The sequence below is a fragment of the Salmo salar genome, chromosome 07 (assembly GCF_965601325.2).
Source record: "Salmo salar chromosome 07, fSalSal1, whole genome shotgun sequence".
Classification (NCBI taxonomy): Eukaryota; Metazoa; Chordata; class Actinopteri; order Salmoniformes; family Salmonidae; genus Salmo; species Salmo salar.
In genome coordinates, this window is record NC_138297.1 from 46154200 (window position 1) to 46180527 (window position 26328).

Sequence of the window (26328 nt, forward strand, 5' to 3'; positions counted from 1 at the left end):
ATGACCATAATATAACCACTAATTTACCTCATCCTATACAGAACACAGTCATATTATAAGATGGTTGACTAATTCTACTTCCCCGGTGCCATTACCTCGATCAGTCTGCACACTAGCTAAAACAACTTAACTACAAGTCAACCACTTTAACTTACCTCAAGTCACCCAGAGCAAATCTTTCCACTCAGCCACTGGGGAGAGGATGGATGGTAGGCTTTTGAGAGTCCTAATTGGTGTGCTTGCCTTGGCCTGTCACTGTTTTCCGTGGCGGTTAATGTAGATGTATAGGACTATAACTTGGATCAATGGCAGAGACGGTGTTAACCTGAATAAAGCATGAGGCTATGTACATCTAATCAAAGATTGAAAGCAGGATTACATTATTCACATAGCAGTTTGCACTGAAGCAGCACCAGATAAGATTCTCTCTTTTACACACTCTCACACACACTCTCTCACACACATCACCAATAGCCCTGGATTTGCTTTCTCTGGAACCCTTGCCTGCTGTTAGGGGAAACTGGGATCATTTTTTATAGTAAAATTCATAAATTAATTATTACTTTAAAGCAGTGCAATCCACTGAAATCTCCCTGATTTTAGTTTGCCCTTGTTATATTTAACTATAAAACTATGAATACATTTATTCTTTCTGTGTTGCACTGAGAGGGACTGTACAATTTTTTTTTGTCCCTGTAGTGATCCCGTACCGCGCCGTCATCATCCCCATCAAGAAGCTGAGCAACGCCATGACGACCTCCAACCCGTGGGTGTGTGTGTCGGGTGAGCTGGGCGACTCGGGCGTCAGGCAGATCACCAAGAACGTCCTGGAGATGACCTTCGATGTGAGTCTGAACTATGATCCAACAGCCAGGGCCCCTACGCCTCCTCTCATGTCTCTGTGACGTTCTGCAGCAAGGTTATGTCAGCATCGATTGATGGGTTTTGCTGAGAACATCACTGAGTCATTGTTCGGTGCCCACTGGGGTGAAGTGGGTGGCTGTTCCCTTTTTTGTGGCATGAACTCACGCATGGTCTCATAAGGCAGAAGACTCTGTCTAACTCGCTCTCTACCATTCCATACTTACTACTAATCCCCTATCTCCTCATTCACTCGTTCATTTATCCATTCACTCATCTTTGTGTGACTATTTGCTCTGATACCTTCCAACTTGATGAGTTACAAGTTGGGGTCATGTAGCTAATTCCACTTGGTAGATATTGGAAGTATGCTTGAATAGTAGTTAACTCTGTGAGATGCTGCCGGACACAATGAGCGGATGGACCCAGACTTCCCGTTTGTCTTCTTTCCTACCTCCTTCCTCGCAGGAAGTGCATGACTCTACCTACTGAGCCTTTTCATAGTGTCTACCGTTCTGAGTGGTGCCGTGTTCACTAGTTTTGGGTGGTAGCTCTTTGTGGCTTTGTGAGCGGTTTGGGTGATGGCTAACGGTTCAGTATAGATCTGTGGACCATCTCTCTAGAGGAACTTTGCTACTATGGTGGTGGTTTGGGTACACGCCTGGTTTGTAGCCTGGTGAAGGGTAGTCTACTAGAAACCAGCATCCCAAGTCCATCCTCTCCCACTTGTGCTGTCCATCATGTCCTAACACATGTCTTCATCTCCCCCAGTCTGCTTTCAGGCCACACACTCACATCGACGCCATGTTCAAGGTTAGAAACGTGATCTCCCTCTCCCTCCCTCCTTCTCTCCACCGGACCCATTTGTATCATCCCAGACTCAATGTTCACTGTGTACCATAGACTCCAGGGTCGTATTCATTGGGAACCAAACGGAAGAAAACTGACTGAAACGGGCGAGGGGCTACCTGAAGTTGTCCAATAACAAACACTCCTATTTCTGTTATCCGTTGCGAAACATTTTGCTACGGTGTGCCCTAATGAATACGACCCAGCTCTCTCTCTCTCTGGGTTGAGGGCTTCGCCAACGATGGGTTGGTCTGAGCACCGTCTGTTGGTTATATGGTATTAATGGTGTTCTAGATTTATGAAGGGGTATGTGTTTGTTCCTGAATGCCACTTTGTGTAGTTTAGCATTACATGAACATTTCCTTGACATGGTGCTGATGTTATGCATATCACTCAATGCACCAAGCTCACCTTCAACTAAAAGGTTTGGAAAGGGGACGCAACTTTCTCCTAAGTGGCATTCAAGGGCATATTGTATGAATTGGCTGTATTTGGGTCTAATGTAGACTTTTAGTTGATCAATTGGATAGATGAGTAGGACTAGATTTGATAGAGGATTACACTGCATAGTTATAGAATTAGCAGTCATACTGTTGTTGTTAACAAATGATTTCTGAATTGTCATTGTGAATTAACATAGGAAAAACATGTAATGACATCTTGATGCTGATTTGTCTCTCTCTCGTCTCTCTCTATAGTGTCAAAACCTGGGTAAGCTGACTACAGTCCAGTTGGGTCATGATAACTCTGGGCTGCTGGCTAAATGGTTGGTGGACTGTGTCATGGTCCGCAACGAGATCACAGGACACACCTACAAGTTCCCTTGTGGGCGGTGGCTTGGCAAAGGCGTGGACGACGGCAGTCTGGAGCGCGTTCTGATTGGTGAGCTGGCGTTGCCCAACGCCGATGAGGATTTTGGGAGAGGGTGTCGCACGCCCGACATGCAGCATTCCCCGGGTCAGACCAGACGCGTCAGCATTACCTCGATGGGAGGACGCGGATACAGTGAGTAACACCCCTTCATGACATGACATAGCATACCTGATTTACTGTTGACATAACTGTAGATATTCACTTCTTGTCTCCTCTCTCTCTTCCGTTGCAGAGCCCACCTCAGCTCAAATCCAGGAGGCCATCGGCGAGGCAGTGAACAGCATCTGCAAGCACTTCCACAAGCCTGAGAAAGAGGTGTGTGTGTGTGTGTGTGGTAGAGAGAGAAAAATGACAAGCACCTGCTCCATGTTATCCATTTAATCTGTTCATTTGAGTTCAGACAGTGAAGGATCTGTATAATAGGTTTTTGACTGCTGCAGCACTCTCCTCATCTGGCAGGTTAATAGTCTCTCTGTGGTGCTCTGTCTGGGAAGGATGTCAGGACAGAGAGCAGATGCTGTTTCTCTTTCATTATAAACACGCTGAACTCATTCTAGTGCTTAACAATCCCCTCAACCCCGTCTGCACACTCTCTCTTTAAATATACTCTTATTCTCTCTGTAGAACTACTTTAAATATACTCTTATTCTCTCTGTAGAATTACTTTAAATATACTCTTATTCTCTCTGTAGAATTACTTTAAATATACTCTTATTCTCTCTGTAGAATTACTCTCTCTGTGCTCCCCTCCGGCTTCTCTCGCTCTCGCGCTCTCCCTCCCTCCCTCCCTCCCTCCCTCCCTCCCTCCCTCCCTCCCTCCCTCCCTCCCTCCCTCCCTCCCTCCCTCCCCTCCCTCCCTCCCTCCCTCTCTGAGGTGGCAGCGTTCATTATGTGAGTCTGTTTTATGGCTCTGGTATAATGGTGTTTCAATTGAGGAAGTTCATGCAGTAATAGGAAATGGTTCAAATGACTGGCGTGGAGCCCAGGCCACTAATAGACCCCTGTTGAAACAGCAATAGGATAGATGGTGACCCCACACACCCCAGCCACGAGCTGTTCTCTCCCGCTACCATCAGGCAGACAGTATCAGAGCATGAGGTCTGATACCAACAGGCTCAGAGACAGCTTCTCTCTATGAGACAGCAGACTGCTGAACACTTGAATTGGACTGACCACCTGCTCTGTTTCTCTGCACTTAATCAATCATCACAACTGCTGCTACCAGACTCTTATTATACTGCTACATTTATACAGTTCCCCCCCATCCGCCCCTTCTCCAATACACGTGGAAATATTGTACTATAAATTGTGCCTTCCTGTATCATTCTTATGCTAAAATGTTTATTCTATTCTACTGTCATTTACTTTGTTCGTATTCTTATCTTTTACTAGTTCTTATTGTTGTGTTGTCGAGAAGGAACCTGCAAGTAAGCATTTCATTGGACAATGTACACCACGCGTATCCCGTATATCCGACTAATAAAACTTGAAACTGAAACTTGAAACAAGTCTTCCCTGTAGCTCAGTTGGTAGAGCATGGTGTTTGCAACACCAGGGTTGTGGGTTCGATTCCCACGGGGGGCCAGCACAGAAAAAAATGTATGAAATTGTATGAAATGTATGCATTCACTACTGTAAGTCGCTCTGGATAAGAGCGTCTGCTAAATAACTAAAATGTAAAAATGTAAATGTAAGTCTAAACCCCTGGAGAGGGCCGTTTACTCAGAATCTACATTAGTTTAACTGGATGAATAGTATAGCATTAGCCGCAGCTAATATAAGGGCCTTTAGAGGAAAAAGGCCTTTATAGTGCTGTATAAATGCTCTACACTGTCACAGGCTGGTTAACTCTGTGAGGGGGAATATGAGAACAGTGTTGAAGAGAATAAAGAGAATGTTATGTTGATTTTAAGTGAACATTTCACTGTTTCTAATTGGTGCTTCAAACGGGTAGTGTTGCATCATGTTTGTTGTTGAGAATCAACAATTGGAACCTTTTTTTTTAGTCTCAAAGGTTAATGAAATTATACTACCGGTCTCTTTCTGAAACTCTCCCTCCCTCTTTCTTTCCCTCCCTCCTTCTCTCCAGAGGGGCAGTCTGACCATCCTACTGTGTGGTGAGGTCGGTCTGGTCGGGGCGCTGGAGCAGTTCTTCCACAACGGCTTCAAGTCCGCCCGCCTCTTCCAGAAGACTGTCTTTGTCTGGGACTTTGTGGGTGAGTGGCCTACCTATACACCGCTGCCTCCATCTAGTGGAATAACCTAGAAATACCACATATTTCTCCCTACGTATGATACATGGAGATGGATTGAGGGGTTATTCTTCTTCTATGAAGGTGCTCAGGTGCACCCGCTATCCATCTTTATGGTATGATTATAGATCTTTGTGATAGGCTTTCCTCTAGTGGTGAAAACTAGGATATTGCATACTGAACTTCCCCAATGGAAATAAAGTAGTCCATTAAAAAGTCCCTTTGATACTCAAAGTAACCTTGCAGGTAGCTGCTTTAGCGGTCATATGAAACGGCTGCTTCATCTTTTTATTAATATTCATATCACAGCTTTTGACTGATATGAATAAGGATATGAGGAGAGGAGGAGAGGAGGGTTTTCATAGAGTACTTTACTTGCACAGATCAAAGGTTCAAATACAATCGAGGGAGAAAGAGTGAACCCCTGTAGACTGGACATACTCTTTTAGCTCTAAATCAATCAATCAAACAAATGTGTGTGTATATATATATAAAGCTCTTTTTAGCAGCAGTTACAAAGTTCTTCTACAGTAGACCCTACCTCCTTGTCCCCTCTCCTCTTCCTGATCTCCTCCTCTGTTCCCATCTCCCTAACATATCTCCTCCTCTCCCCCTCAACAGAGAAGGCGTTGGCTTACATGGAGTCAGCAGACCAGATGGGGGACATGCAGGAGACTGCTGAGCCCCTGGGCCTGACCTGTGTCTCTCTCTGTCACTATGTCAGTGCCATCAACTCCTCACCCAGGAACATTGGCAAGGACGGCAAGTTCCAGCTGCTTGTCTGCCTCGGGGCCAGGTGAGGGCGCCACTCACACACAGTGAGACAGAGATGGGGCTGCAGAACTGAGCTGTAGTTGTTATTGGCACAAAGCATCCAGAGGGCTGTATTGGGAATCAACATCACCCTTCTGAAAAGTCTCATTGGTGACATGGAACCAACTGTTTAGCAAACATACTCCTAATTATCTTTTCTCTCTCGCTCCTATCTATCTATCTATCTATCTATCTATCTATCTATCTATCTATCTATCTATCTATCTATCTATCTATCTATCTATCTATCTATCTATCTATCTATCTATCTATCTATCTATCTATCTATCTATCTATCTATCTATCTATCTATCTATCTATCTATCTATCTATCTATCTAGAGATCGTCTGCTGATTCAGTGGCTCCCTCTGTTGTTGGAGTGTCCAGTGATCCAGCAGATGTACGAGGAGTCTGCTCTGCTGCGGGACCGGACCACGGTCAATGCTCTCATCGCTGTCCTGCAGACCCTCCACGACTTCCCCATCACCCTGGAAGCCTCGCTTGTCAAGGGCATCGACCTTTAACCCCTACCACACATTCTGCTGGGAAACCACCCAGCCCGTGACTACATTACCCAGAAACCTGTGCTCTGTTCCCTTTTGCCCTTTCACTGTTGTTGTTGTTGTAGAGGCATGCTTCAGCTGATTCACTCTGGGAAAAGTCACCGCATAGGGAGGAAGTAGGAAGTGAGGACTATGTAAACAGAGTCGATCCCACTGCTACAGAGCAGAAGCTTGTTCTTTGGATCATTGAGTGATGATGCAGTATTATTATTACATAGCTTGTGGTTTTGAAAAATATCCTTTTTGATATTTAATAAGAAGGGACTGTTTTTAAAGAAAACCCATGGATGTTTCACTATGTGCTAGATGTGTGTAGCCCACTGTAGGTAGCTCTTCAATGGACACTTTTAGCCTGTGTGATGGAGATCCTATCTCTCTGTCTGCTGGATCCTGCTCCAACTTCAGCTAGCGTTAGCATTAGCAAGCATGCCTGTGGTTCATAGTCAGCCAGGAAAAAGGAAACCAAACAGAAAGTGACTGTTTGCCCCTGCTGCCTCTCCATAGTCTCTGCACTGGGAATATCTGTGGGTGAAACTTCATAATTTGGATGAAGTTGACAACAAAGGAAAGGAAAACTGGATTCATCTGCTTTCAGCACTACATTGTGTGTAATGCAGCTTTTTGATTGGATGTTGGCTCATTTCTGTGTTGGACTGGATACACCTACTGTGTTGGACTGAACATTTGCTCTGCTTTGAGATTGGCTAGCAGATCTTGGTGGACACAACCACTGCATTGGATTGGATAGGTCTTTCCTAGGAGGACAGGGGCTTTTCTAGGGTTGCATGGACATTCCAACCAAATTACAGGCATTGACCTGACCCTATTTCAAACTGTGTGTGTGCGTGTGTATGTACAGAGTGTCCAAAACCATTAAGAACACCTTCCTAATATTGAGATTTGGGGCACCTCCCCCTTTTGCCCTCAGAACAGCCTGAATTCGTTGGGGCATGGACTATACAAGGCGTCAAATGTTCCACAGGAATGCTGGCACATGTTGACTACAATGCTTCCCACAGTTGTCAAGTTGGCTGGATGTACTTTGGGTGGCGGACCATTCTTGATGCACACGGGAAACTGTTGAGTGTGGAAAAACCCAGCAGTGTTGCAGTTCTTGACACAAACCAGAGCGCCTGGCACCTGCTACCATACCCTGTTCAAAGAAATGTAAATATTTTGTCTCGCCCATTCACCCTCTGAATGGCACACGTATATAATCCATATCTCAGTTGTCTCAAGGCTTAAAAATCATTATTTAACCTGTTTCCTCCCCCTTATCTACACTGACTGAAGTGGATTTAACAAGTGACATCAATAAGGGATCATAGCTTTCACCTGGATTCACCTGGTCAGTGTCATGGAAAGAGCAGGTGTTCATAATGTTTTGTACACTCAGTGAATGTGTTCTCCTAATGTTATTTTTATATTAGAAATTGTAATGGTCAATGTATTCAATTTCATCCTGGTTTCTATCATGCACAGTTTGTGTGTGTGTGTGGTCCGTCAGATCTGTGTGATTGTTGATCTCAAATGGACATTTTAGGACAGTTTCCTACTCTGTGTGGTATTGAAATGTTCCAGCCCCTTATTTAATGTGAAATACACTGGAATTTAAAACAATTGCAATAAGACCCTAACCATACAACCCCTAATGATGTATTTATCATAAATGCCTCAAACCTTCCTATGATAAGTGGTTCTTTTCTGGTGAGTGTTAACTCCTTCTGGGACTATTTCTAGCTGGTTGTATTTTTCAATCTAAAATAGATCTCTTGCCACTTTTTCAGTCAATCCTTAATGAACATGTTCTTATATTTCTGTAACAACAAGTGTAAATATGACGTTTATGCATGTGGACTAAAAAGGGTGATCAAAATACATGTTGACTAAAGTTAGGCTAACTATGACCAGACAATAGATTTGAACCCAACCAAAAAGGGAAAACAATTGACAGATTCCGAATCACAATTTTAACTCAGTGTTTCAACCACAATACTTAAGGTTTGTTTTTTTCAGTATTAACTCACAAAAGGACAGAGCATTTGTTTTTAATGTTCTGATTTTATGTATTTATTCTTATAAACTGTGGTAGTAATCAAGAAACTTTGAGACACTGTTTGTGATCGGGGCAAAGGGCCGCCTGTGAAATATTTTGAAATTACATTCTGTATGTTGATCCATGTGACTTTCCTTCTATAACATTCACAGTTTGGTCCTGCGACTAGGTTCCTACTGTCTTATGTATCACGGATTCCAACAATTACAAACCTATCTACCTGTACGTATAAGAAGCCACAAACATAGGAGGATGATCAACCCTATGTATAGGTGTTTAGTGCATAGCTGTGAGAAAAGTGTCTGTCTAGTGTTGAGAGAATAAGTAGAATAAGGTCCCTCTTTGCATCTCCTAAAGTGCTACTTTGCGGTGTACTCCGCTACTCGGCTGTATACTTTCTCTTCACACACCGCTACAGCTAGGCTCATTCAGTAGTCCTGTACTTTACTTCTGTCTTTGTTACATAAACCTGTGTGACAAACGCTGTCCCTCCCCCAGGTGGAATATCGGTCCTATTGTTACCAGGTAGGCAATGCTACTACTGAACCTTTCCTTTCCCACAAGTGCAGATGTAAACTGTGTGTCCGGTGGGAGGAGATCATGTGATGAAAGGAGTCCTATGTCCATATAAGAGTCAATGATCACTGTTCTGTTCTGATATTTATGATGCACTTCATTAAAAATTTGCTCAATATGTTAAACTGTTTACTGTGTATGTTGTGTGTGTGCGTGCCCAGCCCTCAGGTAAAATACATGTCCCTTGTGATACTGAGATCACCTCTATGGTTGGAGATGACATATGATCCTCGTGAGAATTCAATAGTAAACAATATAACGTTTTACTCATTGAGCTACTTCTGATTCCTGTTTCACTACAAAAACAACTCTTGTTACATGGTACATCCTGTTATTTTACGACTATTTTCTAGATGAATAACATTTTCATGTTGTGTTTATTGCATTATTACAAAAATAAATCCAAATAATAGTCGATCTACTGTGCTCCACGTACCACACGTAGCCTACCTACAGACATGCTGCCACTATATTGTTGAAGTAGTCACGCCTCCTTTCTTCGATTCACAGCGCACAGATTTCAACTGGTTCCACCCCACCATTTCCCGCGTAATTCACCTCCTTGTATGGGCAAAACAATGCAGACGCAGTCAAAACGTCAGTTTCGTATGTAAATTGGTTTGATTGAAGAAAATCAGAAAATGGTGGAGTTGCCAAACGCGCATGCGTTAACATTTTTAAATACTCCTGGGAGAATCGCAAATGTACGCTCCTCGCGTCCTCTCTGCTCTCCTCAAAACCCATTGGACGAGAAAGCCAGAGGTCTCTTCCCTCCGACATTTTCCTCCAATGGCTTTTGAAAAGGAGGTGAGGAGAGAGGATGCGAGTTAATACATATGAGATTCTCCCCCAGACACGCAGTAAAACGGCAACATCCGTTTACATGCGTTTAAATAGCCTACCAACGACGTCTTTTATCATCTTTACAACTCATTCATCATTGACTATAAATCAAGGTAAGGACATTACTTTGCCAAACAGACAACAAATTCTATTTAAAACAATCTTCACGCTATGCGCTGAAGTTATTCGAGGATGTAGGCTATTTAACATGGTTAAATATCTCGGAAAGCCATTTAACCTTTTTTTAATATCTTAAATTGTTTTGTACTTTTTGAGTTAACTAATGTTTTTTACTTCAGTGTTTGACAGCCAATGACAAGCACTGTGAATTGTATTCGTGTTAATATGCGCGCTCCTTTCTTCTGCTTGGCATTTGGTGTCCGGTGACAATGAATGCTCACATTCCTTGATCAGGACTAGAGTCCTACAAATGTTTGTTTCTGTGCAACAACACAACCATTGTAACCCGCACTGTTTTAATTAGTTGTTTGTATTTTTTTCAAATAACTTATTGATCTTATGTAGACTAGGCTGGTTTCGTTTTCAAAAGACACCATACTGCCGCATCAACAACCTTGCATGCAAACGGTGTAGGCTAGAATACTTGACTACGAGTTAACAATTTCGTTGTGATTTATCGTTTTATTTTATCAAATGACAATTCCAATCTGAGAGAAAGACTGGGCGTCGTTTGAGTGACATGTGGGTGTGTGGCTCTGCGCCAAACATGCCACTGGTCTCCTTTCAATATTGTTCAACCCTGGAACTTGTTTGCATGCATGGACTGTTCAGGTCTTATATCCTTTATTTCACACTTGGATTAATACAATTCCTAAATGTAGGTAGCAACCAGCTTCTCTGAAAATGTGCATGTGTTCACAATCCGGCCATGGGTTTTGAACCTTTCCATTGACGCAGAATTATTCGGAAAACATAGACTTAGTCATGGAGAAAGATGCGGTGTTAAGTGACACTTTGTATCAAGTAGTTGTTGTACGAACTCTATGAAGCAGCATTCTTACACGTAAACTGGTCAAATTGTGTCTGATTATGGATGCTGCTTGTGATGTATGGGAACCAGAGGGGACCATGCTTTCTCCGTGGGTGGTGATGATCGATGTACATTCTCGACGCATGCAGGTCTTTTTAAACAACAACAAAAAAATATTATTTAAACCAGTCGACAATGCAGTGGTTGTTACATTTGATCTAATTATGGATGAAAAAACGATTCAAAGCAGATATTTTGATCGTAGTAAATTTCGCAAGCACACCACCGGTTCAGTGTACAGTCGGCACCATGCCTGCATCCGTCGAAGCATGTTGCCATTTTCGAGTGAGGCAATTGGCTCTACGTCAGAGCTGGTATTATACAATCGTTTGTGCCGTTCAAGATTTACGACCAGTCCCGCTGACCACATTTATGGTTTTTACAGTTTAATCTTTTGTTAAAAAGTAGGCAAATGAATTCACCGTGTTTAGCTTAACATTTTTACATCCTTGGCATGATGAAACAAAGCCTCAATCACGATGTATCAACTCCCTTTTATCGATTTTTCATATCATAATCGGCTTTGTGACCACTGACATTCGAGCATCACATGGATGCTGCCACATGCCCTCATCCCTGCCATGGGGAGTCGGGACCACATGGCTTTTCGTTGCATCAGCACTGCGGTTGCATAACAGCGTCGCGGTACATGGCCAGGCTGTCCTGTTCCGGTCTCATTGACGTGATGACGGATAACCTAGTTCTCTCTGTCTGGGACTCTAGGCCATGCAAGCAAGCGTTAAGGGGGCTCATCTCCACAGCATTGTGTGATGCAGGCCTATGACTGTGTATTATGTTCATAGTAATGCCTGAATAGGGCCATAACCATTTACTGCTTTTCTATACAATTAAAACACTTCAGAATGCTGTTTGGAGAACAGCAAAAATGACTCTGGCCATTATCAACTTGGCTGCTGTAGGTTGTTTCACCTCAGTCAATCTACAAACACAGCCTATTAGCTATACAATTGTAATGTTCAGGGGGGAAACCTCAGAGCTTTGTCTCTGTCTCTCTGCGTTCACCTGCATGCCTCAGCCTCACCAGAGTGCCACATCACTGTCTCTCAGTAGCCTACTTACTCTCTTTAAAGTAAAGTTATGAGAACTTAGTAGTAGGGTTGCAAAGGGTCAGAAACTTTTCCGAAAATTTCCATGGGAAATTAAGCCTGGGAATTTTTGGAATTTTGCAAAAATGTATCCATAAAGTTAATTTATAACAGTGAATCTTTGTTGTGGGATACACAAGGCAATTCTAGGTCTTGTGGCATATTCTGGTTAAACTATCCCCAATTCAATTGCAACCCTCTGCATGCACAATGCATTCTTCCATCACACGTGCAGTGCACTCTTCCATCACATGTACAGCTGATTCTCAAGATCTTGCACACTAATGAGATGCTATTGAGCCCACACTACTACACTGTCTGAGCCAAGGACTACATGCTTTCTGGTAAGTTTTGATTACAATACTGGGTGGGGTGAATATATTTTATGACACAATTTTTTTTCTTAACTAATAAATAGTAGCCTACAGCGAAGTGTTTTGATCATTTCTAACTTGTTAACAATTTCTGCTAGTTAGTTTTTGCTACCATGTGGGTTTCAGCTTGCTTGAGCCTGCTAACTGAGGAGTGTTAATTCACCTGTTTCCATACATGTTTCATTTTAAAACATTTATCTTACAAAGGGGTTGTTTAATCTATTTATCTGTACATGGAATTGTATTTTAGTTTTAACTTTTTTTTCTCATCTTTACAGGAAAATGCCACAGGCACTATCTGATGTGTGGAGACATTTCACTGCAGCTAATATAGAAGGAAACCCTGTGTACATTTGCAAATACTGTGCGAAATCATTTGTGAAGAATGCAACAAAGGTGCAGAATCATCTGGCCAAGTGCATAAAGTTCCCTCGGCGCACACAACAAGGAACCTCTGACAAAAGTCCCTCTACTTCTATTCAAGGTGAAAATGATGAATCAGACACCTTATTGATAGCAACAGCTCGTGGTCCTCCTGGAATCAGGTTTTTTGACTCAATGGAGGAACGTAGTCAGATAAATGCTGATGAATGTCTTGCTCGAGCTGTGTATGCAACTGGTTCACCTCTGATGCTCACAGGCAATGTGTATTGGAAGAGATTCCTGAATACACCCCTCCAACCGGACATGCTTTATCTACTCATTTGCTGGATGCAAAGTTCAACAGAGTTCAAGTGAAGGTCAAGCAACTCATAGAGAAAGCAGACTGTATTGTAATCATCTCTGATGGGTGGTTGAATGCTGGTGGGAAAGGAATAATTAACTACATCTCCACCCCTCAACCAGTATTTGACAAGAGCACAGACACAAGGGACAACAGACACACCGGTCTTTACATTGGAGATGAGCGGAAGGCAGTCATCAATGACCTTGGACCACAGAAGGTATTTGCACTGGTGACAGACAATGCTGCGAACATGAAGGCTGCTTGGTCTAAAGTGGAGGAGTCCTACCCTCACATCACACCCATTGGCTGTGCTGCTCCTGCATTGAATCTGCTCCTCAAGGACATCATGGCACTGAAAACAATGGATACGCTCTACAAGAGAGCCAAGGAAATGGTTAGGTTTGTGAAGGGTCATCAAGTTATAGCCGCGATCTACCTCACCAAGCAAAGTGAGAAGAATAAGAGCACCACATTGAAGCTGCCCAGCAACACCTGTTGGGGTGGTGTTGTCGTCATGTTTGACAGTCTCCTGGAGGGGAAGGAGTCTCCAAGAAATGGCCATATCACAGTCTGACGATATGGACAGCCCCATCAAGAGGATCCTCCTGGATGATGTATTTTAGGAGAGTGTGGTAAGCAGCTTGAAATTCCTGAAACCTATAGCAGTAGCCATTGCATGGATTGAGGGTGACAATGCCATCCTGTCTGATGTTCAGACTCTGCTTGCAGATGCAAGAAGAAATTAAGCGTGTAGACTTCTGCCTGAAGCCCATACACGCCACAGCGTACATGTTGGACCCCAAATATGCTGGCAAGAGCATCCTGTCTGGTGCAGAGATCAACCAGGCCTATGGTGTCATCACTATCATGTCTCGCCACCTTGGCCTGGATGAGGGCAAGGTTCTTGGCAGTCTGGCGAAGTACACTTCCAAGCAAGGACTTTGATGGAGATGCAATATGGCAGTCGTGCCAACATATCTCATCAGCCACCTGGTGGAAGGAACTGTGGATCTGAGGCTCTTTCCCCTGTTGCCTCCATCCTCCAAATCCCACCAAGCTCAGCAGCCTCAGAGCGCAACTGGTCCTTGTTTGGGAACACACACACACCAAAGCACGCAACAGGCTGACCAATACAAGGGTTGAAAAATTGGTGGCCATCCTGGCAAATTTGAGGCTTTTTTTCAGCCTGACATTGAGACTTCCTCAACAAGGTTGGACAGTGAAGATGAGGCCTCAGAGTCTGATGTTCAAGAGGTGGACATTGAGGAGGTCCAGGGAGAAGACATGGAAGCCTGAGGAAGACAACCAAATCTTTAGTTTCTAGACTATCATTTTAAAGATGTATGTTGAAAATGTTTTTTGGGAGATGCTATGGATCATTGTGGATCATTCAACATTCCCTTTTGTTCAGTGAAATCATCCCATGTGTAGAGTCAACTCATTTGATTCAAGTTCAATTCAAAACTACATTTTTTTATTTCTATTGGAAGGATTTAATCACTTGCAATTATGTCTACTTATGAAAAAGTTTGTTTCTGTCTCCATATGGTAAATGTATCCAGTGCATAAAACATTGTCATTTAAATGGTTTTAATATTAATTTGCATATATTCCCACGGAAAGATTCCACATCTGAATATACCCCAAAAATGTGCAACCCTACTTAGTAGTGTGTATGTATATTATAAGTTTACATGAACTAGTTTTAATGACTCCAACCTAAGTGTTTCAACCACTCCACAAATGTATTGTTAACAAGCCATAGTTTTGGCAAGTGGGTTAGGACATCTACTTTGTGCATGACAAGTCATTTTAACAATTGTTTAGACAGATTAATTCACTCTCTCACAATTTCAGTGGGTCAGAAGTTTACATACACTAAGTTGACTGTTCCTTTGAAACGGCTTGGAAAATTCCAGAAAATGTAATGGCTTTAGAAGCTTCTGATAGGCTAATTGACATAATTTGAGTCAATTGGAGGTGTACCTGTGGATGTATTTCAAGGCCTACCTTCAAACTCAGTGCCTCTTTGCTTGACATCGGAAAATCTAAAATCAGCAAAGACCTCAGAAAATAAATTGTAGACCTCCACAAGTCTGGTTCTTCCTTGGGAGCAATTTCCAAATGCCGTCACACCGCTCAGGAAGGAGACGTGTTCTGTCTTCTAGAGATGAATGTACTTTGGTGCGACAAGTGCAAATCAATCCCAGAACAACAGCAAAGGACCTTGTGAAGATGCTGGAGGAAACAGGTACAGAAGTATCTATATCCACATTAAAACGAGTCTTATATTGACATAACCTGAAAGGCCGCTCAGCAAGGAAGAAGCCACTGCTCCAAAACTGCCATAAAAAGCCAGACTACGGTTTTTAACTGCACATGGGGACAAATATTGTACTTTTTGGAGAAATGTCCTCTGGTCTGAGGAAACAAAAATAGAACTGTTTGGTCATAATGACCATTTATGTTTGGAGGAAAAAGGGGGAGGCTTGCAAGCCGGACAACACCATCCCAACCGTGAAGCACGGGGGTGGCAGCATCATGTTGTGGTGGTGCTTTGCTGCAGGGGAGACTGGTACCCTTCACAAAATAGATGGCGTCATGAGGAAGCAAAATGATGTGGATATATTGAAGCAACATCTCAAGACATCAGTCAGGAAGTTAAAGCTTGGTCGCAAATGGGTCTTCCAAATGGACAATGACCCCCAAGCATACTTCCAAAGTGTCCCCATGTGCAGTTGCAAACCGTAGTCTGGCTTTTTTAATGGTGGTTTTGGAGCAGTGGCTTCTTCTTGCTGAGTGGCGTTTCAGGTTATGTCAATATAGGACTCATTTTACTGTGGATATAGATACTTTTGTACCCTTTTCCTCCAGCATCTTCACAAGGTCCTTTGCTGTTGTTCTGGGATTGATTTGCACTTTTCGCACTAAAGTACGTTCATCTCTAGGAGACAGAACATGTCTCCTTCCTGAGCGGTGTGACGGCATTTGGAAATTGCTCCCAAGGAAGAACCAGACTTGTGGAGATCTACAATTTATTTTCTGAGGTCTTGGCTGATTTCTTTTGATTTTCCCATGATGTCAAGCAAAGAGGCACTGAGTTTGAATGTAGGCCTTGAAATACATCCACAGGTACACCTCCAATTAACTCATTGTGTCAATTAGCCTATCAGAAACTTCTAAAGCCATGACAATTTTCTGGAATTTTCCAAGCTGTTTTTAAGGCTGTAAATGTCTGACCCACTGGAATTGTGATTTAAGTGAAATAATCTGTCTATAAACAATTGTTGGAAAAGTGACTTGTGTCATGCACAAACTAGATGTCCTAACCGACTTGCCAAAACTATATTTTGTTAACAAAAGATTAGTGGAGTGGTTGAAAAACAAGTTTTAATGACTCCAATCTGAGTATGTAAACAACCGACTTTGTGTGTGTGTATACACAATCAATCAGCTGGTTTAGTAATTCTAGTCAGAACCCTTCAACATAACCACAATAGAAGTCTCTGCCGGCAGCTAGCCTCCTGACTGACATATAAGAAACTACTTGCCAATTGTGCAGTCATTCTTCAAGAGTTGATTTTGCTTGTTTGGGGGATCTGTAGATAGGAGTTGCAGGATGGTTTTAAACTGTCCTTTTTTTCAAATTATAAAAAATAACTGAAGTCCGGACCTCTGTCCTTGTATGTAGTTACGGCCATGTGCGTGAATTATGAAGACTGTTATTCCATGCTGTTGTGAACTGAAGTCTCATGAGATGGTTTTAGGACTGTTAACTCTTATGAACAGTGGACCTTTTGAATAAAAAGTCAACCTACCTGTATACTGCAGAATTAGTAAACTATCCTCTGAGAAATAGACCCATAGGTGTGTCATCATAATCCTTGCCAGATTACATATCATATCCACAGATTTGTACATAAACATATTTGTAAGTGATCATTGCTTCATTTCCCCCATCCTGTGTGTTCCAGATGTTTGGCTTCCACAAGCCCAAGATGTACCGGAGCCTAGACGGTTGCTGTATCTGTCGGGCCAAGTCCTCCAGCTCCCGCTTCACCGACAGCAAGCGCTATGAGAGGGACTTTCACAGCTGCTTTGGGTGAGTGGACCACTCCTCTATACACTGGCTCAGACCCTGGGCAGGTCCAGCTCCTCTCTGCAGCTCAACTCTGGGGGTAGAGAGGTCTGAGGCCTTAAGACTGTCAGATTTGGACAATACAGAAATTGTAATTGTTTTAGGATTTTTCTCAGTGTTCATTCTCATGACTATGCTACCCCGTTACCGCCACGCACTCAAGTCACTGTAATGCAATTAGATTTTCATTCCGTTTTGGAAACAGTTTTGTTTTAACTCCCAGTGCAATAACTTAAATAATTGAGTCTTTTACCCATGGAGTTTATCAAACTAGGACACATTTCCCTTTTCATCTCATTAAATAAGTATTTTTGTATGAAACCAGAATTGAAAGAGTTTTACGTCCTCACCTTGTCACTCTGCCTGTCCGCAATTGGCCAGGCCAGTATGCGTCGGTTCATTGCTATGGTAACCGGTGACGTAAGTCAACAGGAGAAGCGTTCTGGCAGAAAATAGCTCTGACCGACTCGCACTGACTGGAGCAGGGATAATAATAACCATACGCTGAGCTTCAAGGCTGTCATCATTCATTCTTTCTTTCTCCCTTCTAATTTGTTCCTCCAGGCTGAGTGAGGTGCGTTTTGGGGAGATCTGTAATGCCTGTGTTCTCCTGGTGAAAAGGTGGAAGAAACTCCCAGCTGGATCCATAAAGAACTGGAATCATGTAAGGCCTCTCAGAATCCATCCACTCTCAGTATTCCATATAATAGGTCTTAAGACAACACTATTACAGGGAGTGACTGACGCAACACCTGTAGGTGTATAATAACCGCTTTTCCTTAGATACAGTACACTGTTTATTTGCTGCCCTATAGGCCATTCTATACATTCATGCAGTTACCTTGGAAACAGACATCCATCCGTCACTCAACCCTTCTCTCCTGGGTCACAGGTTGTTGATGCTAAAGGTTCAGGGTCAAGTTGGAAGATGACAGTGAGGTCCAAGAAGATTAAGATGAAGAGGCGAGCCAGGCCAAGCCAGATCAGCCAAGTGCAGAAGGAGCTCAAGAGACGCAGTAAGCAGATGATACTCTGTGCTCGGCTACGCTGCCTTGTGCAGTGTAAACTTTGGGGTTTCAAAAGTAAATGGATCACAACTCTTCTCTCCATTATTTGTCCTGCCTAAAGGGCTGTGAAACAAGAGACCTTGATTGATATTTCTGGATTAATTCCAAAATAAATATTACAGATGTTTATCTGAACCATGCCTGCTATGTTATAAGTTGAGATGAGTTTCTGATTGTGCTCCGCCCTGCCCCCACAGACTCTGATGCCCTCAGCACCACCTCCAGTGCCTCCCCTGCCCATTCTCCCAGCTATAGCAACCAATCAGACGAGGGCTCGGACGTGGAACTCTCACCAGGTGCCACCCACTCGCCAGTCTTCTCTTTCCTGGACCTCACCTACTGGAAAAGGTAATAGCTAGGATGGTGGAATCAGGGTCATATTTATCAGGCACCAAATGGACTGAAACTAATGAGGAACTACCTGAACTTTTCCAATGAGAAACTTTTTTTTTTTTTCTGTTGCAAAATGCCTTGCTACCTTGTGCCCAAATGAATACAACCCATGTTATACTCGACCAGTTTTTGTTCATACGCTGTATTTCATCCTTTTAATGCATCATTAACTCCATAGCCCTATTTAATCCTCCTTCATGGTACATTTGTTTGATTTGGTTCCCTCTCTCACTATAATGCTTTGCTGTCTTGACCGTCCTCTGTGGGTTTTAGGCAGAAGGTGTGCTGTGGCATCATCTACAAGGGACGCTTCGGAGAGGTACTCTTAGACCCCCACCTCTACAAGCCCTGCTGCCAGAAGAAACGACAGCACAAGCCAGAGGAGGAGGAAGCACAGGCGAGCAGAGGGAACGTGATGAGCTCCACGCCACCGAACATCCCACCCACTCCCCCAGGTCAAAGATGAGGAGGGGCGGAGGAACAGTGGGGATTTGATGTCGTAATATCTCACAGAGAAATCGCATGACACTCTACAGAAGTCAGATGGAGACCGTTGGGATTTTTTGACGTCCTGGAGCGCTCTCAAGACAGTCTTCTGGGATTGCTTTCTATTCAAGAGCAGCTGGACTACTTATCAAATGTTGTGTTCTGTACCAGGAGGGCAAGGTTTGTTATTTTATATCTGTTAACAACGATGGACTCTTGCACCCCCCCCCCCCCCCCCCCCTTCTCTCTGAGTGCTATGAGATTGTGAATATTTGTTTTCAATATGAAATGCTGGATCCACTAAAGCTGTATGAGAAATGGAGACCTCTGGAACTGTACCTTTTTTATAGTAGGATAGAGCCATATCCACTAGGATAGAGCCATATGCATTAGGATAGAGAACAGCCTTCCACACTTTGCCTTCTCCTGTCCTGTACCACACATACACACTGGCCCTGGTCACTTTCTGAAAGAATTTACTCTCTCCTTTTTTATTTTGCTTGTCCTTCCCTTAATCCACATGGTCACTGATCGGACACCTAATATTGTAAGGGTAAAGCTGTAGAAATTTGGCAATCAATTTGTCAGAGGTGTGAAAAGTGGGAAGCAATTCAGTGATTTTTTTTTTTTTTTTTTTTTTTTTTTTTTTGACCAGAGCCTTATTCTTTGGAGAAGGTTTCTTTGGTAAAGGGACATGTGTACACAACCAATGTCATATCCAGCCTTGATTGTGCACCAGGTGTACTCTCTGTTATTGATACTATAGTCTTTCCAGTGCACATTTAATATTTGATATTGTAATATGTAAGGCCAGTGATATTGTTCAGTGTCTTTTGGATGTCCATACAAAGCACATTCAAATGTTTGAGGGAGCCTATAGTGTGCCCTCTAAGCAGTGATCTTGATGCAAGTGCTCTCGATCTCCAGTCCTCACCTGAACCAATATAAGCTAAAACCCACAAACTGACCTTGGAGCAGCACTTTTTGAGCACTTCCTATCTCAGTCTACAGACCAGTTCCATTTAGTTTCCTAGCCCCTTAGAGCATATCTGAAGGCGATGGTATAGTGGACACTTATTTATTCCTTTTTCAGTTCTTTGAACGCAAACAGGGTTCTGGGAAGGGGCTATGGTGCTAAATGGAACGAGGCCTATGGACCCTCTTATGATGTCAAGAAAAGACTGGCTGAGTGGGCCAACCAAAAAGCTTCCCTGGTTTTCTTCTATTGAGAATTTTGATGCCCTTTAATTGTGCTTTAAGTTTGATGCCTTTCCAGAACTTTTTGAGTCCTGCAGGACTAGGTTGTATAAATCCGTCTACATCTTTTGCATGATGTTAGTGGTGAAATAATAACACTATTTTCGTCTGTCACTTTGCCTGTTTGGCGCAAATACTGTACAGTTATGGATATTTTTGTGTGTGTATATAAGGAAGAAGGCTACAACGTAATGAATAGATCACAAAAATGTTGTTCTTAGTCTTGTTATATGTCCCAAGACTGTCATGGATATTGAGGGTGGCTCTATACAATTGTCAGTACATGATAATCTAGAAAGCCCCTCCAACATCCCTCATGTAGGCTACTGTTGTCGTCACTTTTATTTCAAGAAATGTGTAGTCTTGTTCTGTATCTCCTGCCCTATCCACTACTGTTCATATAATTTAAATATTTTTAAACCATGGTAATATTTTTTGAAACAGACATTTTATTTCTTAGCCTTTTATTCTACATGTCAGTGAAATGGACTAGAGCCTGTATTTGCATTGCATACTGGGGGGGGTGTATTGTAGAGCTGTCAATGTATTTGTTCTATTAGTATCTAGATGTGAAAGCTCACATGACAAATTAATGCATACTCATTATTGTGTAAACTATCATGTTCAATATACAGTATTTTATTCTCTGCATATGGTTAATATTAGCACTGAGTGTACAAAACACTTCCTCTTTCCATGAGACAGGCCAAGTGAAAACTATGATCTCTTATTGTCACCTGTGATGTACAGTTCAATCAATGTGGAGGGGAAACAGGTTAAATAAGGATTTTTAAGCCTTGAGACAATTGAAATATGGATTGGGTATGTGTGCCATTCAGGGGGTGAATGGGCGAGACAAAAGATTAACGTTTCTCTGAATGGGGTATGGTAGTAGGTGCCAGGCGCTCTGGTTTGTGTCAAGAACTGCACCACTGCTGGGTTTTTCATGCTCAACAGTTTCCCGTGTGTATCAAGAATGATCCCTCACCCAAAGGACATCCAGCCAACTTGACACAACTGTTGGAACCATTGGAGTCAACATGGGCCAACATCCCTGTGGAACGCTTTCAACTCCTTGTATAGTCCATGCCCCGACGAATTGAGGCTGTTCTGAGGGCAAAAGGAGGCGCAACTCAATATTAGGAAGGTGTTCCTAATGTTTTGTACTCTGTGTATGATGGCAGCTATTTCAATATACAGATGGTCACCATGGTTTGATCAAAGCTTTACTACGCAACCCTATTTGTAATGTATTTATGTATAAAGGCATCAGACATGGACTATATAAAGTAGTAATATTTTTTTTATGTTCCTTTAGATTCCTCTAATCTTCATGTTTGATTGAACGTTAGGGAAAGTGGTCATTGCTCCCTTAATGTATTTGTATGTGCTTGTATATATTTTTTGGGTTATTGACTTTTATTACTTTCTCCTGTAACTGCCATAACCTTTGTTCTATTAAAGTTCAGTGGGCCAATACTATTCAATTCACATTATGTAAAATGTTGCCATATACTGTGATATGGATTATATCAAAACTATACTATTATTCATAGATTTTGTTTGTAACCAAACTAGGTGTAATTCTCCTGAGATGGCCTATACGTCTGTAGAATATGCTTAGTTTATGTGGTAGTGCTACTCGCATGTGGTAGATTTATGCACTGTTATTTGTCTCGGAATGTACCCATTTATTTCTCAAAGCAAATTTTGTATTTTTATACACATTTTAATTTAAACTTGTTCATTAAATGTAGTTTGTCGAGTTTGCTTTTAGGTATCAGTCACATTTTTCTCAATCTCTGGAATATGCCTAATTGTTTTGAAATAAATGTATCTTTACACAAAAGCCATGAACCTTCTTGAAGCTTTGTCCCTTTTAATTCAAGGATACAATAGCATGGCTAAAAAGTATAACTTTAACTATAATGAAATTGAAAGATCACTTGTACCATGATTGTACTAAGACTATACTGTCTGAACCAGCCATCATGAAGACGGTCTACATTAGACACAGAATATTACTATCATACTGTATTATAAAGGTGTGTGTGGCCCTTGGTGGCGATTTGGGGAACGGCTCTTCAGGGGTAATCAAAAACCCAATAATGACCCCCTGGAAAGAGGCAGGGCCATTCATAGTATAAATGGTACACACCTGCATTCATTAGGCCTCTTTCCACCAACCAAACTGGTTCAACAGAGTCAAAGATGCTTGTATAGAAATGTAGTAATGGGTGTGGTGTATAGCCCAAATGTATATATTGTTTGTCTTTAACAATGTTTTTAACTAAGCGTTCTAATTGGAGGCCATATTTAAAGCCTCAATCATTGCTATAGCCTGTGTTGAATACTGATTGTTGCTAATTTTGTAGCAACCATGTAGAATCTTAAAGTTCAAGTATATTTCCTTTATTGCCCATGTGAAGATGCCCTGTTTTGACATGGTTTGTGTTTTTATAGTAAAACCATCTGTCATCATCATCATCCTCAAACAAACCATGTTTTTTCAGATCATAAAACTATCTGAATAATGATGTATTGTGTGAAATCTAGTCTTTATAAAGTAGGCTAGTCTCTATAGCCATTTAGTTAACGGTAGTCAAATTTCATATGCACTTAAGGGATCTTTATTTTTTTAATGATTCACCAGCCTTGTCTAGGTTGTTAACCCGCTCTTTTCTACGGTGCCTCCACAGATGTTTCTGGCCAGCCCCTGAGTGGTAGTTTCAAAAGGTTTATGCAAATCGTTCTACGTGTTCTGGAAAATTCAGAGGCATATTTGGATGATGTGGTAGTATTTAGTGAAATCGCCTAAGCAACGGTGAAGTACCCAGGAAAGGTAGTGGATACTCTTGGTTTTACAGGCTGACCAAGATGCTCGACTTGAGGGCCACCATAATGTATTTTAACACTAGGCCTACTTAATATGCATGTATTTGACAATGTCTGTGGGTGTTTTATAGTTTTATGGAACTATAGCTGTGGTAATCTTAAATTGGTGTCTACTTAAATCTGTAAAAATGAAGGTTGTGTACTGTTATTTTGAACCTTGCGCAAGGTGGGGGGGGGTGACCTACACAGGGTTATTTTTAACACCTAAAGGAAGGAGAGTTTGGGTCCCCCCCTGGAAGTCAGGCCCCCTAGATATGGTGCCTTCAGAATGTATTCACACCCCTTTACGTGTTCCACATCTTTGTTACAGCCTAACTTTAAAATTGAGTCACTGGCCTACACGTAATACCCATGTCAAAGTGGAATTATGTTTTTAGAAATGTTACAAATGTTACAAGCTAAAATGTCTTGCATCTAAGTAGTGAACCCCTTTCATGGTAAGCCTAAATAAGTTCAGTAGTAAAGATGTGCTTACACTGAACAAACATATAAGTGCAACATGTTAAGTGTTCCCATGTTTCATGACCTGAAAAAAAAAGAAAGTTCAATATGCACAGAAAGTGTATTTTCCTCGAGTACAAATTTGTTTACATCCCTGTTAGTGAGCGTTTCTCCTTTGCAAAGATAATCCATTCACCTGACAGGTGTGGCATATCAACAAGCTGATTAAACCGCATGATCATTACACAGGTACACCTTGTGCTGGGGATAAAAGGACACTTTAAAATGTGCAGTTTTGTCACATCACAATGCCACAGATGTCTCAAGTTGAGGGAGTGTGCAATTAAGCATGCTGACTGCAGAATTGTCCACCAGAGCTATTGCCAGCTAATTTAATGTTAATTTCTCTACCATAAGCTGCCTCCAATGTCGTTTTAGAGAATTTGGCAGTACTTCCAACCGGCCTCACAACTGCAGACCACGTGTAACCACATCAGCCCAGTACCTCCACATCTGGCTTCTTCGTCTGTCGGAGAGTGCTGAGGAATATTTTTGTCTGTAATAAAGCCCTTTTGTGGGGAAAGACATTCTGATTCCCTGGGCCTGGCTGCCAGGTGGGTGAGCCTGTGCCCTCCAAGGCCCACTCATGGCTGCACCCCTGCCCAGTCATATGAAATCCATAGATTAAGGCCTAATGAATTTATTTAAATTGACTGATTTCCTTATATGAACTGTAACTCAGTAAAATCTTTGAAATTGTTGCATGTTGCTTTTATATTTTTGTTCAGTATACATGGACTCTGCAATAATATTGTTTTTTATGACTACCGTATCTCTGTACCCCACACACACAATTATCTGTAAAGTCCCTCAGTCGACCAGTAAATTTCAAACACAGATTCAACCACAAAGACCAGAGAGGTTTTCCAATGTCTCACAATGAAGGGCACATATTGGTAGATAGGCACAAATAAAACAAGCATTCATTGAATATCCCTTTGATAATGGTGAAGTTATTAATTACACGTTGGATGACGTATCAATACCCAAGAACTACAAAGATACAGATGTCCTTCCTAACTCAGTTGCAGAAGGAAACTGTTCAGGGATTTCAACCGTGAGGCCAATGATGATTTTAAAACAGTTAAATGGCTGTGATAGGAGAAACTGAGAATGGATCAACATTGTAGTTACTCCACAATACAAACTAACCTAAATGACAGAGTGAAAAGGAAAAACAGGCCAAATATACGAGTTGCTTACCAAAACAACGTTGATGTTCCTGTGGCTTAGTTACAGTTTTGACTTAAATCTGCTTGAAAATCTATGGCAAGATTTAAAAATGGCTGTCTAGTAATGATCAACAACCAACTTGACAGAGCTTGAAGAACTTTAAAAAGAATCATTTGAAAATATTGTACAATCCAGGTATGAAAAGCTCTTAGGCTTACCCAGAAAGACAGCTGTAATCACTGCCAAAGGTGATTCTAACATGTATTGACTTGGGGGTGTGAATGCTTATAGATATTTCTGTATTTCGTTTTCAATAAATTTGCTAAAATTTCAAAAAAATATGTTTTGGGTGAGATTTTTATTTTTATGTCAGCAATTTTGAATTCAGACTGAAACACAACAACATATGGAATAAGTCAAGGGGGATGAATACAGTCAGAAGGCAATGTATGAACACTTCATAAGACATGAAAACAATGTTCAGAATTACAGGAAATTGGACAAAAGCATCCTATTAACTTTTCATTGGAATCAAAATCCTCTTGATTAGAAGTAATGTTATTTGTTCAATTCCAGCATTTCCTTGTAGTCCTTCATTTTCTTAATTTCATGTTAAGGCAAATCAGTTAAAAATAAATTCAACATTTCAACGACGACCTAGGAACAGTGGGATAACTGCCTTGTTCAGTGGCAGAACGATAGATTTTCACCTTATCGGCTCGGGGATTCGATCTTGCAACCTTCCGGTGAGTAGTCCAACGCTTTAACCACTAGGCTACCTGCCGCCCCATGTACTATCGTTATTTACACACTTACGTTGCCTCTATTTAGTAAAAAAAAAACAGTTATTTTTATTGATTTCCCTCTGTGACAATGTATGTTTTAATAATTTAATGGCAGTTCTTATTTTGAACCGATTTCTATGCCTTTTCTCCCGCTTCGGAAGCTGTCCCAATAATGTCTATGGTCCCAACACTGAGTTATAGACAATAAAGTGTCTTTGGCTGTGCTAGTAAATTCTCAGTTATAATTGTTCTAGTTTCATTACTCAATTTAACAAACTAACCATTAAAATTTTAAAAATCCAAAACGCTCCGTGGATGATTTACCGGTGTAGCTCACTTGGTATATAGTAAAATAAATATGTACAGCTTATACGATTAATCGCCCAGCCCTAAATTGGGGTGTTGGATGTGGATGCGCGTGCAAATCAGGTGCTATATGATGTCACGTCGATTTTCTGCACCCCAGCGGTCCCAATAAGGGAATTCGATTAATGCCCCGGAACTTCCCCGGTGAACCGGGTTTGATTATTTTCGTTTTGGAACCAGACTGCCTCCCAGGCGTGAGCCAGGTGCCCCATTTTGGCCGAAAGCGAAGTGGGCTCAAAATTAAAGTGGTGTAGGTTAAGCAGGTGGAGTAGCACTAATGAGCACGATTCTATGTTTTCACAGGCAAAAGTAATTAATATTT

The 26328-nt window shown here is 41.8% G+C and overlaps 1 protein-coding gene and 1 pseudogene across 8 annotated transcripts in view; both read left to right on the forward strand.

The window, feature by feature from the left end:
• The window catches only part of LOC106609315 (DENN domain-containing protein 5B), an 82281-nt gene extending 73312 nt beyond the window's left edge, over positions 1 to 8969 (forward strand). For 4 of the 7 annotated variants that reach the window (XM_014207994.3, XM_014207995.3, XM_014207997.3 and 1 more), the window contains 6 exons: positions 700 to 845; positions 2409 to 2715; positions 2816 to 2898; positions 4673 to 4799; positions 5457 to 5631; positions 5990 to 8969. In XM_014207994.3, coding sequence (XP_014063469.1) covers positions 700 to 845; positions 2409 to 2715; positions 2816 to 2898; positions 4673 to 4799; positions 5457 to 5631; positions 5990 to 6173 — 1022 coding nt within the window. In that variant the 3' untranslated portion in view covers positions 6174 to 8969. Of the gene's footprint in view, positions 1 to 699; positions 846 to 1632; positions 1675 to 2408; positions 2716 to 2815; positions 2899 to 4672; positions 4800 to 5456; positions 5632 to 5989 lie in introns of all 7 variants that reach the window. The other 3 variants (XM_014207992.3, XM_014207996.3, XM_014207993.3) reach the window with 1 other exon arrangement.
• Positions 8970 to 9624: 655 nt separating this feature from the next.
• Positions 9625 to 22135, forward strand: LOC106609314 (SIN3-HDAC complex-associated factor-like; annotated as a pseudogene). The gene is made up of 6 exons (XR_014392927.1): positions 9625 to 9800; positions 16920 to 17047; positions 17648 to 17747; positions 17976 to 18099; positions 18348 to 18498; positions 18817 to 22135. The product of XR_014392927.1 is annotated as an SIN3-HDAC complex-associated factor-like (transcript).
• The last annotated feature ends 4193 nt before the right edge of the window (positions 22136 to 26328 follow it).